This window comes from Eulemur rufifrons, chromosome 28, assembly GCF_041146395.1.
Source record: "Eulemur rufifrons isolate Redbay chromosome 28, OSU_ERuf_1, whole genome shotgun sequence".
NCBI lineage: Eukaryota > Metazoa > Chordata > Mammalia > Primates > Lemuridae > Eulemur > Eulemur rufifrons.
In genome coordinates this window covers 22,204,549-22,223,091 of record NC_091010.1, presented here as the reverse complement: position 1 = coordinate 22,223,091, position 18,543 = coordinate 22,204,549, and the positions used below count along the sequence as shown (strand labels likewise).

Here is an 18,543-nt window from a genome sequence, read left to right as displayed (position 1 = left end):
TAATGGAATTACAGGCCACTCTTGAGTAAATGAAATGGGGGGGTGGTTAATCTATTTTTGTTTGTTTTTTGAAGGGGCATCAATTGATTTTGTTTGGGGAAGCGGGTTCACAGTGTGGAAGCCTCCTGTCACCCTTGAAATGGCTTTCACTTTGACAGATCTTGACTGAGTGCCTCCTTTGGGTCAGGACTTGAAGGTTCTGCCTTTCTGGGCTTACAGCCCAGCAGAGAGGACTAGCACTCGACCCATCACAGTAAGATGGGCAGGGAAGCCAGGAGAAGTTTGGGAAGAGCAGGTGGGGAAAGGGGCCTGCCTACATAAAGCAAGAGTTGTCAGGCCTAAGCCAGGTTCTCCGCCCTGCTTTTTCTCAAGTCGACTGATTTCAGACCCTGAGGCCTGGGTCCCACCCCCCAGAGATTCTGGGGTATTTTCTGGGCATTGAGATTCTAAAAACTCCCCCATATGAATCTGATGGGCAGCCAGTGGGGAATTGGTGGGAGTCAGCTCGAGTGGGATGGGGGAAAGAGTTGGGCTGGGGGAAGATGGTCAAGGAGGTGGGGATGACAGGGAAGACCCCAAGTTTGGAGGAAGTGCAAGGCCCTTTCCAGGAACTGGAGGAAGTTCCGTGTGCCTGGGAGGGGTGAGAGTTGAGATGGGAGCCAGGAGGCAGGGGCCAGACTGTGACAGTCCTTGAAAGTTGAGGATGTGCACATTTCTCTCTTTCTGTCTCTCTCTCTCTCTCCCATACACACAGACACACACACACACACACACACACACACACACAGAGGCAGGGGAGCCCATGAAGGGAGGAGGAGGCATTTGGGACATCACTCTGACTTTAGGTGGAGAACAATTGTCAGGGAGCAAGATCAGAGTCCAGGAGACCAGTGGGGGCTGTTTTAGTGTCTCTTGAGAGCTGACAGTGGCCAGGAAACCAGAGGCGCGCAGTGGGATGGGGAGAGGTGGACATTCTGGGAGTGTCCTGGAGGGCGGGGCAGCTCTGCTCCGTGATGGCTTGGATCAGTGGGGAGGGGTGTCAAGGAGGACCCGGAGCCTGCGGGGCTGGACTAGAGGCTTTCTTTCAGGCCCCACCGCCATGGCTTGAGGAGTGGAGGTGTGGACTCGGACACGAGGGGTGGGGATGGGCATAAGGAGTCTGGCCAAAAGGAAGGCAAGAGAGGAAAGCGGCTGGTGGGTGGAGAATGGTGCCCGCAGCTGAAGTGGCAGGAAACTGGGTTGCAGGAGGAAGGGCTCGGCGTGGATCTGCTGAGCTTCGTGCTGATAAGACATCCGGGAGAGCAGGAGTGCTGGACTCAGCCAGGCCTGAGCCTGCATTCTGGCTCTGCCGCTTACCTGCTATGAACCCGTGGGCCCGTGCTTTTACTGCTCATAGTGTTACTGTGAGGATGACATAAAATAATGCATGAGAAGTGCTTAGCACTGCTCGGCACACGATAGCATCTCCATACATGCAGCTCTTGCGATTATTGCAATTATCGAAGACCTCCTAGGCCTGTCTGGAGCCCAGGAGTGAGATGTGGGCTGGATGGAGGTTCACATGGTGTTAAGGCTATGGGAAGGAGGTCACCCAGAGAGCACAGCGACGAGACCGGAGGGCCCAGGACCCAGTCTGAGCGACATCAGTGTGCCCAGGTTTATGGACCCGGTAGGGAGAAAGGATGGCTGAGGAGGCTGAGGAGGGAAGCCAGAGGTTAAGGAAGGAGAATGTAAGCCTGTGATGCCAGGAAACCAAGGGAAGGGAGTGGGAGGCAGTAACCACCAAGGGGTCACGCTGATTAAAACCAGGCAAAGGCAACAGACCTACCCACCTCAAGGTCACGGTGGCCTTGGGAAGGATGGTGTGGGTGGTCAAAGCCAAACTGCAATAGACTGAGGAGTGGGAGGTGTGGACTGGGAGACAAAGGGGGTGGGGAGCTCTTCACACACAGCTGCCACCGGATCCTGTTATTTAATGTGTTAATAAAGAACATAGGCTAGTATATCCCAGATAGTGCTAATATTTTGAAAACTATATTTCGGTGTAATTTGTTTTGTCATCCTATGTATTTTATTTTATGTACCTATAATCTTATCCTGACACCCATTAGGATAGCTATTTTTATTATTAAAAAAAATAATAAAAATAATAACAAGTGTTGGCCAGGATGTGGAGAAACCGGAACCCTTGTGCATTGCTGTTGGGAATGTAAAATGGTGCAGCGCTGTATATAACAGTTTGGCAATTCCTCAAAAAGTTAAATGTAGAGTTACCATGTGACCCAGCAGTTCCACTCCTAGATATATACCCAAAACAATTGAAAGCAGGAACTCAAACAGGTATTTGTATACCCATGTTCATAGCAGCATATTCACAATAGCCAAAAGGTAGAAATAACCCAAGTGTCCGTCAACAGATGAATGGATACACAAAATGTGGTGTGTGTGTATATATATGTGTGTGTGTGTGTATATATATATATAACATGGACTATTATTCCGCCATAATATTTCAAAAAGGCATGAAATTCTGATACATACTATAACATGGCAAACCTTGAAAATATTATGCTGATGAAAGGTGGCAGACACAACGGGACAATAGTGTATGATGCCACTTATATGAGGTACCTAGAATAGGCGGATTCATAGAGACAGAAGGTAGAATGGAGGTTACCAGGGGCTGGAAGAGGGGAGCAGGGACTTACTGTTTAATGGGTGCAGAGTTTCCATTTGGGTTGATGGAAAGTTCTGGGAATGGACAGTGGTATGATTGCACACCATTGCGAATATACTTAATGCCACTGCATTGTATACTTAAAGGTGGTTAAAATGGTAAAGTTGATGTTATGTATATTTTACCCCAATTAAAAAAAAAAAAAAATAGCCGTGCTTGGTAGCTCGGCCTGTATGTAATCCAAGCACTTTGGGAGGCTGAGGGGGGAGGATCGCTTGAGGTCAGGGGTTCACGATCAGCCTGAGGAAGAGACCCCATCTCTACTAAAAATAGAAAAATTAGCCAGGCATCATGGTACAAGCCTGTAGTCCCAGCTACTCAGGAGGCTGAGGCAGTAGGATCGCTTGAGCCCAGGAGTTTGAGGTTGCTGTGAGCTGGGCTGACGCCACTGCACTCTAGCCAGGGCAACAGAGCAAGGCTCTGTCTCAAAAAAAAATTAAAATTAAAATTAAAAAAACACTTTATTCTGAAAAGAGTTCGTTGGGCCTCATCAGACCGCCAAAGGGATTCCTGGCACCAGCAAGGCATAGCCCCTGCCGGAGGGAGCGAGACCGGAGATACTGGCGACAAGGAGCCTGGCAGGAAAGCTCGGCCTCTGGGGACCCCAGAGCAGGCTGGAGGCTCTGACCCCAGGTCGGGAGGCGCCTCATCCAGCTCCCAGAAGGGGAAGGGTTACTGGGAACAGACGCATACACCGCAGCATCCCCGTGGGGACATCAGAGTCTTGTGGACACCCCCTTACGTGCAGGCACTGCCTCTCCTAAGTCACCTGCGTAACACCGCGTTTAAGTGGCAGTGTTCAGCTCTCCTCTCCTGCCCAAATCTCTGTGACAGACAGTGTTGTTCACCGCAGAGTGAACCGGGACTTTCCCGCTGATGTCTTCGGAGCCAGCAGGGCCACCATCAGTGGGCTTCCTCTGGCCAGTTTACCCCTCCCCTCAGATTCCTGTCTGTGGTTTCTGAAGGCCCTCTCCACCACTCGCTGCCTCTGGTAGGGAACCTGGGCCCCAGGAAGGCCAGGAAGAAAAGACTGGGAACGGTCAGAAAAGAGGATGAACAAATTCTCAGCGACACCAGGCCAGATAGCATCTGCCTGGCCTGACCCTCAGGACCGGCTGCCCAGCTAGCCCCAGGTTCGCCCGTCATCACCACGTGAGAGCCACGTGGTGTTTCCAGCCCCAGCGCGGGGAATGCATGCCTAACTGCTCATCTAGAACATCCCGTTGACTCAAACACGCTCCAGCCTCCCAGAATGGCCCTCGTGTTCACACATCACTTTCTTGATCTGTAGAGCTGTGATAATGTCGACCAGTTTGCTTCCCCAATGTAAGCCAGGAAAAATGGACCAAAAAAAACAGCCTTGAATTCTGGAAAAGTATTTTGTATTAATATTTATCCACAATGGATAGAGTGTAAATGTAAGATATTGAGAATGAATTGGTTGCAATCATTTTTACGGTGAGAAAGTATTCTGCAATATATTTTTAACTGACCGAAGAAGTAGGTCTTACAATGGGGTTGAATTTCAGGGCATCTCACGAAATCACGGTGTAACAGAAAAACCCATTATTTATACACCATTTCCACATAATCGGGTCTCTCCACTAACACCAAGCATTCTCTTATCTAATGATTTGCATTATTACATTTGTATTTTGGAAATATCGGATGGGACTTCCCTGGAGACTGTGTGGCCAAAGCAGAGCGGAGGGGACAGACAGAGCCCCAGGGGCAAGTGGGCGAGGAAGACGGGGCGGGGAAGGAGACAGGCTTCAAGGAGTGGTCACTCCATGTCCCCTGCCCCAACCCTAAGTTTAATGTGGTTTGTCCTGTTTCCCTGGGGGCTGGAATCAAAAAGATTCTTTTTCTTCAACAAAAAGAAATGGAGTTTTAAAGCTTTTACATCCAAGCTTCCTTTGTGACTCTAAGTTAAAGTGTATAGTTCCCCGTTGTGCACGATTAAGGGGAGTTTGAGGCACCTGCTCATTTCAGAGGGCTGTCGTTTCTGGGGCCCACATCTTGGGGTAAGGAGCCCTCCACTCATCCCTTTTCCTAGATGGGTGTGGGGATCAAGGAGCCCCCCAGTTTTAAGCTTCTGAGCAACTGAATTGAATTTTGCATCTGGGATCATCACTTTCCTGCCTCTGTTACCAGCACTTAGAGGAAGAAGTTAAGCGCCCTCCCCAAGTTCATCAAATTAACTGTCAGCATGGGAGGCAGGGCTAATTGGAGCCTTCAGGAAGCCCCGGAAGAAGGTCAGGTTATTTGCAGCTTGAGAGACAGATGCAAAGATGAAAAATCTGCCGGAATCAAACGCAGCACTCACAAGACTGAAGGCTGAGAGTCAGCACAGCACAGTTCAGGGCATGCCGGTGACGCTCGGTGGACATGCCACTGGGCTCTCGAACTATCCTTCTGGTGTAATTTATAAGAAAGCAAACTTTGATTCTGTGTTCTAGTGCAAAAGCAGAGGTAGAACTTTTTCTTCAAAGAGAAAAATTTAATAATAACACAGCAGAAAATCTAGATCAAGTTGTTCTTATCTCTTTTGGATGTTTAGTCTGAATGTTTGAAATAACGTTAATCATCATTAATAGTTTCAGATGTTATTATGGCAAATATAGCCACACGGGCTACAAAAGTTTGCTACATTCTTGAGTGTTTTTATTGATCTCGGGGATTTTATTAATCCTGCCAAATCCTTATATTGGCAATCAATAGGAAAACTGGATTTACACAGCACAAATTTGTTTCACTGCAGATTTTGTAGGAAGATCATTATTCCTTAAGCAGTAGAGACTTCTATGGCAAACCCCTCACTTCTTTTTTTTTTTTTTTTTTTTTTTTTTTTTTGAGACAGAGTCTCACTCTGTTGCCCAGGCTAGAGTGAGTGCCGTGGCGTCAGCTTAGCTCACAGCAACCTCAAACTCCTGAGCTCAAGTGATCCTCCTGTCTCCGCCTCCCGAGTAGCTGGGACTACAGGCATGCGCCACCATGCCCGGCTAATTTTTTCTATATATATTTTTAGCTGTCCATATAATTTCTTTCTATTTTTAGTAGAGGTGGGGTCTCGCTCTTGCTCAGGCTGGTCTCGAACTCCTGAGCTCAAACGATCCGCCCACCTCGGCCTCCCAGAGTGCTAGGATTACAGGCGTGAGCCACCACGCCCGGCCTACCCCTCACTTCTTAAAAGTCACACTTCCTAGCAGCAGTAACCGTCTGGAATACAGCTGAATATGGGCAGTAAAAAGAATGATTTCTTCAGCCAAAAGGGATGTTGTAAAGCTCATGCATATTATTTTGGGACAGTCTTTGTCCTTTCATTTTGTACACAATTTAAATTGACACTGGTTGGGCAACAACCCGAATGCAGCAAACCTGATTCTCTAACACGGCATTAATTTCAAATATCCCACTGTCCCAGCAAGTATGCTCGCGCTCCTCAAACCACAGTGCTCCAATCTTTGGTTCAGAAAACACGGTCACTGTAGAAATGAATTGTTGGTAAGCACAACATGCATTGCTTAATAATCTGGAAAAGATGTGAGAATACATTTGCAGTGATTTGGCATTTTTTCATTATGAAAAGGCCATATAAATATTTAACTCCAATGTTTATTTTATTCTATTTTTTGTTAATCACATTTGCATAGTTAATACGGCATACTTATGCCAGGTTTTTATTCTTGCTGTAGATTTTTATGAATGCTGGCAATTTTGTGTGATTTTATTGGAAATTAGGTTGATTGTAAAGACTCAGACAGAATCGCCTATTAATTTTAGGCGTTAGTGTTTATGCCATTGTACTAGCACATCCCCCCGAACACGACACACATGGGCCTGCACACACACACACACACACACACAATACATCCACGCACATGCGCGTACACACACTTTTTTTCCCTTCATTCTCAGTGAGTCAACACATTGGCACATTGCCGCCAGCTTTCTAAGGGAAGGAATTTTCTTTAAAGGCTCATTCATACTTTTGAAGGCAGGCAGATTTGATGTAGCAGAATATCCTTCTAAAATTAAGGAAGAAAGAAAAATAACAAAATAAGACAGAGGAGGAATGGGAAAGCATACAGATGGTAGAAATCAATTCTACAGATTTTTTTTTAATTTTGACCCCAAATATTATTTTGATAGCATGTGAAATAGCTTTAGGAAAATTCCTTTTTATGAACTTTTTCATATTTACCAAATGATGTGTTTGTTAAAGTCACAGCCATTCTTAAGTCCTGAGGGATATAGAACATGCCTTCCCACCAGGTGTCTCCGACATCCACCTTAGGAATTCCCTTTCTGGGCTGAGCATTTCCTCCTTGCAATGTACATCAGCTCTTCCCATCCCCTTTCCTCTAGGACAGCTTCCTGAGGCATCAAGCAATGGGAAAGGGAAGTCTAGAAGGAATACCAATGGGTACCAAAGACAGACCTTGCCTACACCACTCTTCTCTTCAGAGACGGCCCTGCTGTGTGTAGACTGAAAAAAATTCAGATTCTATGTTAGTATTCTGTATTGATCAGGATTGACTTCTGCTGACAGTGGCTTGAACATTAGTGTTTATTTCACTCACATACCAAAGTAGTCTAGAAAAGACAGTCTAGATTGGTGAGGAGACTCAAGTCTCCTTCTATCTTGTCTCTCTGTCGTCCACAGCTTCTTCTTGTTGGTCAAAGATGCTGCTCAAATTCCCGCCATCATGTCCTCAGTCTGCCAGTAGTGACAGAAGGACACAGCCGCGTCACTGGCACCCTTCCCATGCATACGGCCCAGCTGCTCGCCTTCCGTTGGCCAGAACTTGGCCACATGACCACACTTACCAACAAGGGAGGGTGGGAAATACAGTCTTCCTTCCTGGGCTCAGCAAAAACGCAGAGGCCCATGTGCTAAGGAAGGAGAGTTTGTGGTGAGGGACAACTGGAAGAGTGTGTCATCTTGCTAAAATATCTTACTTGTCTGTGACCCTAGATCTTGCCAGCTTTCTGGATTTTATCCTAGGCCCAGGCATAAGAATCATAAATGAATAAATGTGATCAAAGTTGAAGGCTTTAGAAAGCTCATATCCCATTATGTGATGGCCTGTTAATACCCCCTTGTGTTTTCAGCGGAAATCCTAGAATTGGCTGGGAATGCCGCAAGGGACAACAAGAAGGCCCGGATAGCCCCGAGACACATCCTGCTGGCAGTTGCCAATGACGAGGAGCTCAACCAGGTACGTCTGAAGCCCTGGGACATGCCACAGAATGGCTTTGCCAAACACGCTCCTGCACGTGGACCCTGCTGACCACGAGTCATTCCTGCTACTGTTCCCACATTTGTGCAAAAACATTCAGACCACATAAAAGAAGAACAAATCCTGCTAGGTATATAATTCATATTCAAAATAAAATTTCCTCCGGAATAGATCCCATTATATATTCTAGGTCTTGCCAGACCTTCCTTTCCTCTTTAAAGACAAGTTCTGTGTGTTGCTGAGGAAAATGCAGACCACGGTCTCTTCACAGCTTCTTTGCCCAAACTTTGACAATTTTTCTAATGAGAGCAGGAGAATCCTTCCTTGTATATTAGAACTGACCCTTTATATTTTGAAACTGACTCCAAAATCAAGTGAATGCTCCCTCTCTACCCTAAGATAGGCAAGGCGGTGGGCGAATAGTATAAGAATTTTTATTTCTATTTATCTTCATTTATAGTAATTTTCTATTCTCATTCTTCCCAAACTGTAGCGAAGAATCAGTTCTTCCTGTCAATCTATCGTGGACTGATAATTTCAAAAAATGTAATATAAACTAATTACTAGAAAAATAAAAAAAAACAAGGACAAATTATAAGCCACAATTTTTTGTCAGATCAATAGATGTACAGCAACTCTGTCAACTTGCTGTAAAAGATTCTAGACTCTAACTCGTGCTATCCGTACTTATCTTGTCACAGATGGGTGACATTCACGGAGAGCCATGGTCCCAGACCACGCTTGGGTAGTACTGTTTTAGAATATACAGAATATGTTAGTGTAACAGTACCTGTCAATTATTTACAAATAAATAAACATATATCAATTGGGAAGTGCATGGGCAAACATATTTCACTGACGGAACGCACAGCCAAGAGTGTGGAGACCACTGGTCTGTCATTAAGTGGGTCTAGTCTTTGCATTAACCTTTGAACCTAATTTTGCCAAGCTGCGCTCCCCACAGTGGAAGCTCTTTATCCTCTGTTGTGTCTGGAATTCCAGAGCCCTGGGCAACGTCCCTGGTTTCAGCTTCTATAACCCTTTTATTTTGCTTTGCTTTGTTTTGCTTTCTGTACAACATCACGGGATGCCTTGGTACCTACGGAGAAATGCTCTACAACTGAAAGAGGGGAGAGCCAATTAAGTTGTGTATTATGCAATTTCTTTAGGAAAGCAAAGAGCAGATTTAAGCCTTGTTTTGCCAACAGTTAGAACTGTAAGAAATCCAGAACCAGCGGGCTCTTTGCTGCACGAGCTCAGGCCTCTCTCTCTTCAGCTGCTAAAAGGAGTGACCATCGCCAGTGGAGGCGTCCTGCCCAGAATTCACCCCGAACTGCTGGCCAAAAAGCGAGGGACCAAAGGCAAGTCGGAAACTATCCTCTCCCCGCCCCCAGAGAAAAGAGGAAGGAAGGCCGCGTCAGGCAAGAAGGGGGGCAAGAAATCCAAGGCCGCCAAGCCGCGGACGTCCAAAAAAGTAAGTCAAGGCTGTTTCACGGGCCAGGCACTCCCGCTGCTATGGTCTGTATGTTGGTGTCCCCCCGAAATTCCTAAGTTGAAACCTAACCCCGAGTTGATGGTAGTAAGAGGTGGAGCCTTTGGAAGGTGACAGGTCATGAGGACAGAGCCCCCGTGAATGGGACTAGGGCCCTTCTAAAAGAGGCCAGAGGGAGCTTCTTTGCCTCTTTGCCATGTGAGGACACAGCTAGGAGGCATCCTCTGCAAGGAAGCAGGCCCTTGCCAGACAAGCGATCTGCCAGCACCTTGACCTCGGCCTTCCTGCCTCCAGACCCAAGAGAGATAAGTTTCTGTTGATTATGAGCCACCCAGCCTGTGGTGTGCTGTTATAGCAGCTCAAATGGACTAAGACACCCACGGAACAAGGGGCAGGTTTAAAGATGAAACGACGGCACCTCTGAAGGACTGGGGACTCTCTGCAGCTTGGAGTTTGGAGAAAATGACAAGCATGTGTATGTAGAATAAAGGGCCTTTGAGAGTCGAGCTCAAATCATCAAACAGGATTTTCTAGAGATTTCCGAACTCAAAGCATGGGGTCTTCAGATTCTTTTTACTGCCCCTCCAAAATCTTAAGTGAGAGATGATAGCCTGGAACCTGTTTTTTCTTGCTGTACAGAGCTCCATGTTGCATACTAAACAAGCTCCCAGGGAGTCCTCCGAGTTTAGCCAGTGGAATTTCAGGTGTTCTGGACAGCTTGATGTGCTATGTAGCTTAGCTCAGAGATGCTACTTGTGGAGTAATGTCTTTATATGCTGCCCAGTACAGTAACCGCTAGTCGCATGTAGCTATTTAAGCTTGAATTACAATTAAATCAAATTAAAAATTCAGCTCATCAGTTGCACTGGCCGCATTTCAAGTACTCAGTCACACTAAAGATCACAGACAGAACATTTCCATGATCACAGAAAGTTCTATTGACAGCGCTGCTTTTGAGGTTGTGACATTTTCATTCCACAGACCTCCGTGATAACACAAAAGATCGTGTAAGAGGCTGGGTGTGGTGGCTCATGCCTGTAATCTCAGCACTTAGGGAGGCCTAGGTGAGAGGATTGCTTGAGCCCAGGAGTTTGAAACCAGCCTGGGCAACATAGCAAGATGCCATCTCTAAATTTTTTTAAAAATTAGCCAGATGTGGTGGCGCACACCTGTAGTCCCAGCTACTTGGGAGGCTGAGGCAGGAGGATGGCTTGAGCCCAGGAGTTTGAGACTACAGTTGAGCTATAATCAGGCCACTGCACTCCAGCCTGGGTGACAGAGACCTTATTTTAAAAAGGTGGGGGGATCATGTAAGAGCTCACTCCACTGCCACTGTGCCCCAGGGAAATCCTGGGGAGGAGGGAGGTAGGACAATGGGCCCTGCACAGCCCCACTGTGCTCTGATGCTTGTCAGCATAAGCTGCAGGTGTTGAAAAGAGCAAGACTAAGTACCCGTGTCCGGGTTTGGGTGAGGACTACCCACTTTATATTTTGCAGTATCCTTTTCTTTTCCTTATATTGCTCTCCCTTGCTTTCCTCCATCAAGAAACAGTAGAATATAATGCCTAACCATTTCCTTTCGTATCCAAATGGGTGGCAGCCATGGAAAGAGCTTAATAAAGCCACATTGGGCTTTTTCTGGATTGGTTCTCATCCGTCCTTCTGATTTCTACCAACAGTCCAAACCAAAGGACAGCGATAAAGAAGGAACTTCAAATTCCACCTCTGAAGATGGGCCAGGGGATGGATTCACCATCCTGTCTTCTAAGAGCCTCGTTCTGGGGCAGAAGGTAATAAAGAGAACTGCAACGTGCTGTAGTGAACCACCATTATATTTTTACAACCTACCATTTACAAGCAATGATGCCTCCATTATCCCTTGTCCCCCTGATATGATTTTCACTCTAGTTTTGAATTACTCATTTTTAAACTAAAGAGCTATGGCAATTTCTGCACTGTGAAAGTGATCAAGCACATTGGTGCTGAAAATTGTCAGTGCTGGCATTGGTCAGCCAAAGGTAAACATAGAGAATCTTTCTGGTCTGTGGCTACTGGTTTTGCTGGGAATTCCCTACACCCAGTTATTTCTGTGCCTACCCAAAAAATCCATAGCTAACTTTCAAATAGCTTCTGAGAGGCCTATATCTTGCATGGTTCGGTGTAATTTATCAAAGAATGAAAATAGAAATATGTTTCTTGAATGTCCCTGGTGTTAGACATGAATTATTTGCCAATAATTCAGCCAGCTTGCCTTCCTGGGCTGCAGAAAGAAAACAAACGGGGATATACATTTCAACAGTCTTCAGCAACACAACAGCAGCCCTGCCAGAGATGCAAATAATTCATGCCTGCAAGTGTGAAGTTTACTGGGCAGACGATTAATCTACCAAGTCAACTGGGGCTGAAATAAGATACACCAGGAAATAGTCAGTTAATCATATCTCTGGTAGCCGCATGTTTGCAGCCTAACAATAGAGTGACCCTCCACACAAGCCATCGGGGAGAGCATGTTCTAAGAAGAGCATCAATGTAGCAGGTTCCTAATTCATCACTTATGAAAGCAGGGAAGCAAAGAGGTGGAATTTATGTCCCCTCTCGGGACTGTCCACGGTTACATGACAATTAACTGTCTCTCACTTAGCCAGGGGACCATAAAGTTCCTGCTCCCATGGGCAAACAATGGAGAATGCCTCCATTTCACTCTGCTATGAACGCATAGGGCATTTCCCAAGGGTGGCCCCCAGAATGTAGTCCCCAAAGGGCAAGGTGGCCAGACATCAGCAGTTTGGAATCTCGGAGCCCATTGCTTCTCTCCAGCAAGGTCAGTGGCTGCAGAGCCCTGCCCGGGTGTTCGTGCTGCTCTGTGGAATAGCTTCCCCGGCAGGAGCTTCACAGAGGATGCAGCACGTAAAACCAAGGCCACCAGGGTTGGAACCCAAGGCATAAGCTGCAAGGGACAGAAAGAAGAGGAGAGGTCCTATTCCCATTGCAGGGAAGAGGAGGCAGATTTGTTGCATACTGCTAGCCTCAAAGTGAAGATCAAATACCTGAGCTCAAGGAGCCTGTTGAAAACCAAACACCCAGGAAACTTGACGTTCTCACTCTATGTGCAGCCTTCATGTTTATATTTGGTGTGAATAATTGAAAAGAAGTAATGGATGTCAGGTAAAATGTGAGATTTTCAATGGGATTTGACCTTTCTCATCTTCTCCACATTTTCTTCCTAATGCAGCTGTCCTTGACCCAGAGTGACATCAGCCATATTGGCTCCATGAGAGTGGAGGGCATTGTTCACCCAACCACAGCCGAAATTGACCTCAAGGAAGACATAGGTAAGGTCCTGAGACCTGAGTAAGGTGCCATAGAATAGCCCACTGTTCGTTGCCAACTGGCTACCTCCCTGCTTGGGGTCCCATGTCGGACTCTGTCCTTGTGTGTGATTGTATAGCTCCACTAGACAGTAACCAACTTTGTTTTAATCCTGCATATAGTTTTTGAAATTTATATTGAAGTATTATATAAAAACAGACCATTAGTGTATAGCTTGATGAATTTGTCTCAAAGTGAACACCACTGTGCAGCCAGCACCTAGTCTGGAAGCAGACCCCCACCAGCACCCCAGAAGTCCCCTTCTCCTCCCTTCTGGTCATTATCCTTTCCAAGGATAAACACCAGCCTGTCTTCTAACAGCATAAATGGGTTTCATCTGTTTTGAATTTTATATAAATGAAATCACGTACTTTTCTGTGTCTGACTCCTTTTGTTTAACTTAGCATTTGTGAAATCTATCCATAGTGTTGAATGTGGTTGTGTTCATTCATTTTCCTTGCTGCGTAGTAGTATGCTGTACAAACATACCACAATTTATTCATCTATTTTACCATTGATGGCATCTGGGTAGTTTCTAGTTTGGGCTATAATGAGTAGAGCTACAATAAATATTGTTGTACATGTTTTGAATAAAACTTCACATATATTTTAAGGTTAAATATTGAGAATGCTATTGGTAAAACAGGAAATGGACATCTAGAAAAAATTAGGTTTCTATAAAGCTATGAGCATCATTACTTTACCAGTGGTTTGCCACCTGTCCCACGAGTGGGGGGAGGTGTTATTGGCAGGGTGGAGGGGCTTGCAGGGTAAGCTGTCAAAGGCACTGGAAATAACAGCAGGTTAATAGTCACCACCTCTGGCCAGGTGCAGTGGCTCACAGCTGTAATCCCAGCACTTTGGGAGGCCAAGGCCAGAGGATTGCTTGAGCCTAGGAGTTCGATACCAGCCTGGGCAACATAGTGAGACCTTGTCTTTACCAAAAAAAAAAAAAAAAAAAGTCACTATCTCGTTCACTTTTACCAGACAGAACTGCCTTAAACTCTTCACTGAAGGGGTAAAGTGAGCAAAGAAAGGGCTTTGTCCCTGGGATACAGGGCTTGCCTCTGAGGCAGGTGATCGGAGACAGGTACTAGTCGTTCAGCCCTAGTGGTAGCACCAGGGGGCCCAGGCTGCTGGAGTCACTCAGAGTTCCGTCCTGGCCCAGAGGCCACTTGCTGTGCTGAACAGGAGATAGGACAGCACTGGGAAATACCAGCATCACACAGAAACAGGCCTCCCCCTCCCCCATGAAAAGACACCCCTTGCGGCCTCAATCTCAACCTCTGAATAGGTGTCCTAACTTCTCACAAAACAAGTTGCAGTGTTCCTATTTCATACATTTCTATGGTGGTCACACTTTTATATCAGAAAAACAACAAAGATACTTCTTTTAAAAAAAAAAAAAATGGCAGCGTGGTAGAGTAGAAAGAGGACCGGTATTAAAGCGAAAATTCCAGCTCAGCTCCCAGCAGCACCGTCTTGGGAGGAGAAATGGGCTGAAAGGTGGCCAGGTGGTTAGAAGAGCAGGTTCTGGGTCTGTCTGGTCTGTGTCCCGGCTTTTCTGAATCACTTCCTAGCTATGTGACATTGGGCAGATTTCTTAGCCCCCCTCCCATCTCTGTCTCCTTCTCTGTCTCCTTCTAGGTGAGGATGACAATAGTACCTGTCCCACAGGGGTGCTGTGAAGTTTAAATTGATGATACATGCATGAGCCTAGCACAGTGCTGGGCCCCTAAGCCTTAACCATCAGCTGTCTTTTTCACTGCTGCTGTGATGTCAGGAGCCTCCCATGATGAGATCATTCTCCACCACCATCTCCCAAGCCAACCATCCCATGCAGCTAAGGCCCGGATTTATTCTTTTTAAAACATTATGTTATTACAGAAAAGTTCAAGCATACACAAAAATAGCAAAAGAGTATAATGAAACCCTACACAACTAGATGCAATAATCGCCACCCATGCCCAAGTTTGTTTCAGCTCTTTCCTTCTCCACATATTTCCAGACATCATTTCATTTTTTCTGTGGCTAGTTCAGGACGAGCTCTAAAAGATATGGGCTATTTTTAACATAAGCACAATACCATTATCATACCTTTAAAAAAATATATCAACAAATAACCAGTATTCCAATTCCAATTATATCATAAATGCCAATTTTTAAAAAATTTATTTGATTTAGGGTCCAAATGAGTCCACACACCGCAATTGGTTGAAAGTCTCCTGTAGCTCATAGGTTCCCCCTTCATCTCTCTCTTGCTTCTTTGCAATTTATTTATTGAGGAAGCTGGCTCATTTGTCCCGAAGGGTTTCCCAGAGTCTGGATTTTGTTAATTGCATCCTCCCGGTGTCATTAAATACGTTTCTTCCTGTTTTTTTTCTAATATAAATTGGTAATTGGATCTAGAGGTTTAATGAGGTGCAGGTTCAAAACCTTTGGACAAGACTCCTCGGTCAGTGCAGTGGCGTCTTGCACCAGCAGGCACACATGGCCGGTGTCTCTCTCTGTGATGTTAGCAGCCGTGGATGCCCCTTCTCTACAGGATGTCCCAAAAGTCGCCATACATAGGGAAAATGGGAAATTGTAGCTAAATGTACCTTTATTTACAAAATATTCCTTACAAAATTTCATTACAATATTTTACAAATTCCCTATGTATGGTGACTTTTGGGACACCCTGTAGATTTTTCTATTCTTTAGGGGTTGCAAAGCAGTGATATTCTCATTCTAGCATTCCTTCGTTTGTTTATGGGAATGCTTGCACAGAGAGAAACTTGCTCATCACCTCTGCAGGCTGCTTTCTTCTTAACAACAGTCTTCAGTGAGGAGGGTGGACTTACTTTGCCTTCTCCACACCCCACTGGGCCCCTGACCTGAATGCAGAGTGCGGCAGTGTAGACCTACTTCCCTGCTTCTCAGTGCAAGCCGGCTACCAGCCTCGGTTACTCGGCCTTCCCCAGGCTTCTGCACCCAGCACGTCAACGGTGGCCATGAGTCTGGGGGCCAGAAAGGAGACCCGGCGGTGCCGGGCATAGTCTGTGATCCCCATTTCCCAGCTGTGTTGTTGAAACTCAAGCACATTAATGCCGACCCCCCCTCCCCAGGCCCACCGACCTTGGAGAGTGACTGCTATTTATAGAATAGACATTTGTCCTAAACGATTTGCACAATGCATTGTGTCTCTCCAAATATATCTGAGTGCCTGGGTACCTGAGTGGGGAGTGGGGAAGCTCTATCACCCAGCCCTAGGGAAGCCTCTGACCGATATTAATATTAATAATATTAATAATTAATTAATAATAATGATGATGATTAATAAAGAGAGAGAGCTGAGACTTGCCCCAGACATCCAGATCAGCAAGTTCCTTAGAAGATGGACACACTTCGTCTCCTACCCAAGAGCAGCTGCCACTCGGGTATGGACAGAACAGTGCATCTCAGAGACATGAGTGTGGGGAGGGGGGTGGGGCCCTGGTGCTCACAGGTGGGGCTCCTGCTGGGCCAGAATGGAGTCCTGCCGCCTCCTGGGGGTCCCACTTGGCCTCTGTAGGAGCAAGACCCTGAGAAACTGAGTCAGGAATTGCCCTAACATCAGAGACTCAAGGGATCTGCCAGCAGGAAAGTCCTTAGAGATTAGCCTCTCAAATCTCTCTATTTTTCAATTGAAAATTGAGACTTAGGTTAAGGGAGCAACATGCCAGGCTGTGTCTGTCCTGACCCCAGGACTTACAATATGTTGGTGGCCTGAGATGGGAACAGGACTTCAGAGCCCTCAACATGGGTACTGAACCTGTAAAACTCAATGCTGGAATTCAGTTTTTAAAAAAAAAAATCATCTTTGGAACTCATGTCATGAGACTGCCTTATGGTCAAATCACCCCTAAAAAGTCCTTTTACAAAGTTTGCTAAACGAATAAAAATTTTAAAGAGACAACTTGCTCCACTTGCTAATCTAAGTCTGCAGGACAGGGACCCGGAGACCCGGCCACCATGACCACTGGCAAACCAGCATAACAAGTGGGAAGTTTGAGTCCTAGTTTCTAAGTGGTTTTTTTTTCTTACTGGCGGACTAAGAATTTTGTCAGACGGTCTAATTACATCGAAAGAACCACAGTGGCTTCATTGTTTTCCTCTGCAGGTAAAGCCTTGGAAAAGGCTGGGGGGAAAGAGTTCTTGGAAACAGTAAAGGAGCTTCGCAAATCCCAAGGCCCCTTGGAAGTTGCTGAAGGTAAGTGTGGAACCGGGCCCCACAGCCCGCGTGGGAAGGCGCCGCCCTCACACGCCTCCTGCACGTTCAGTTCACGAGACAGTGTCCCGTAGCTAATCAGAAAGCTACTTTAGCATCTCTCAGATAATTCGAGCAGGCCCCGTGGATCCTTTCAGATGCGCTTTGGGGACTATAACGTGTCTAGATAACTCAAGTCAGTTTGCACCAGATCCCCCAAAATGGCCTGGAGCCTTTGGGTTAATTGCATAAGTGTAAGGTGGTGGGGGGAGTGTAAGATACACATAACATGAAATTTACTGCTGGAACCATTTTAAAGTGTATAATGCAGTGACAATACCTATTCCTACAATGTCGTGCAGCCATCGTCACTATCCAGTTCCAAAGCTCAGACAGAAACCCCCTGCCCATGAAGACGTCACGCCTTCCCATCCCCTCCCCCCGCCCCAGCCCCTGGCAACCACTCATCTCCTTTCTGCCCCTGTGGATTTCCCAATTCTGGACGTTTCATATAAATGGAATCATATATTGTGTGAGCTTTTGTGTCTGGCTTCTTTCGCTTACCACAGTGTTTTCAAAGTTCTTCCGTGCTGTAGCAGGTAGCAGCACTTCACTCCTCGTGATGGCTGAGTAACATTCCATTTTGTTTACCCTCTCATCTGCTGGTGGGTAATGAGTTGTTTCCACCCTTGGCTACTGTGAATAGCGCTGCTGGGAACATTTGTGCACAAGGTTCATGTGAACACGTGTCATCAAAGCTATGGGGGCAACTTTTTGACAGTTGGACCTAACCTCAGGTCTGTGTTCGCACCTACACAAAGTCCACAATCAGTTTGCTCCTCGTACATCCAGTCGGCGCCAAGGGCTGCACTAAAGCCAGGGCTTCAGAGAAAAGTGACACCCGCTGCTGTCCTCGGGCACATAAATGGGGCACAGAGAGGGAGCCACGACCTCAGCGTGGGGGGCTGGGAGGACTGCAGTGAGGGCGTGAGACCGCCTGTGCGAGGACCCTGTCGCGTACAGCTTTTGGGAGAGAAAGGGCGGCCACAATGAGGCTGGGCTACAGGCTGTGCAGAAAGGTCCGAATCTGACCCTGTATGGCCAAGAGGGGCCACCTTGAAAGCTGATACAGAGGACTGTCCTGATTAGATTTGACTGTTAGAAAATAATGGGGGCATCTGACCAAGAAAGAATATCGTCCACACTTCGAATCTGCACACACCACTCCGTTATGGGTAGCAGTGATAGATGTAGTTTCTTTTTTAAAACTGTACGAAAGAGCCACACTCAAATACAAGACAAGCATATGGGTGAACAGAGACAGAAGAGCCACAGCTGCAGGCCGCTGGGCCCCAGGCCAGGAAATATGCTGAGCCTCCTCACGCATGGAGGGGACCACAGCCGGGACCACTGCTCAAAGCAAGGGACTAGGAAGACTCCAGCGGCCTTTACAGGAAGCCAAAGCTCTGGCCAC

At 46.4% G+C, this 18,543-nt stretch overlaps 1 protein-coding gene across 1 annotated transcript in view; it reads left to right on the top strand.

Moving 5' to 3' along the window:
- The window catches only part of MACROH2A2 (macroH2A.2 histone), a 46,909-nt gene that overhangs the window by 21,549 nt on the left and 6,817 nt on the right, over positions 1-18,543 (top strand). Inside the window, exons 3-7 of the mRNA XM_069460743.1 lie at positions 7,853-7,959; positions 9,257-9,454; positions 11,152-11,262; positions 12,705-12,804; positions 16,983-17,072. Of these exons, the coding sequence (XP_069316844.1) occupies positions 7,853-7,959; positions 9,257-9,454; positions 11,152-11,262; positions 12,705-12,804; positions 16,983-17,072 (606 nt within the window). The remainder of the gene's footprint in view (positions 1-7,852; positions 7,960-9,256; positions 9,455-11,151; positions 11,263-12,704; positions 12,805-16,982; positions 17,073-18,543) is intronic.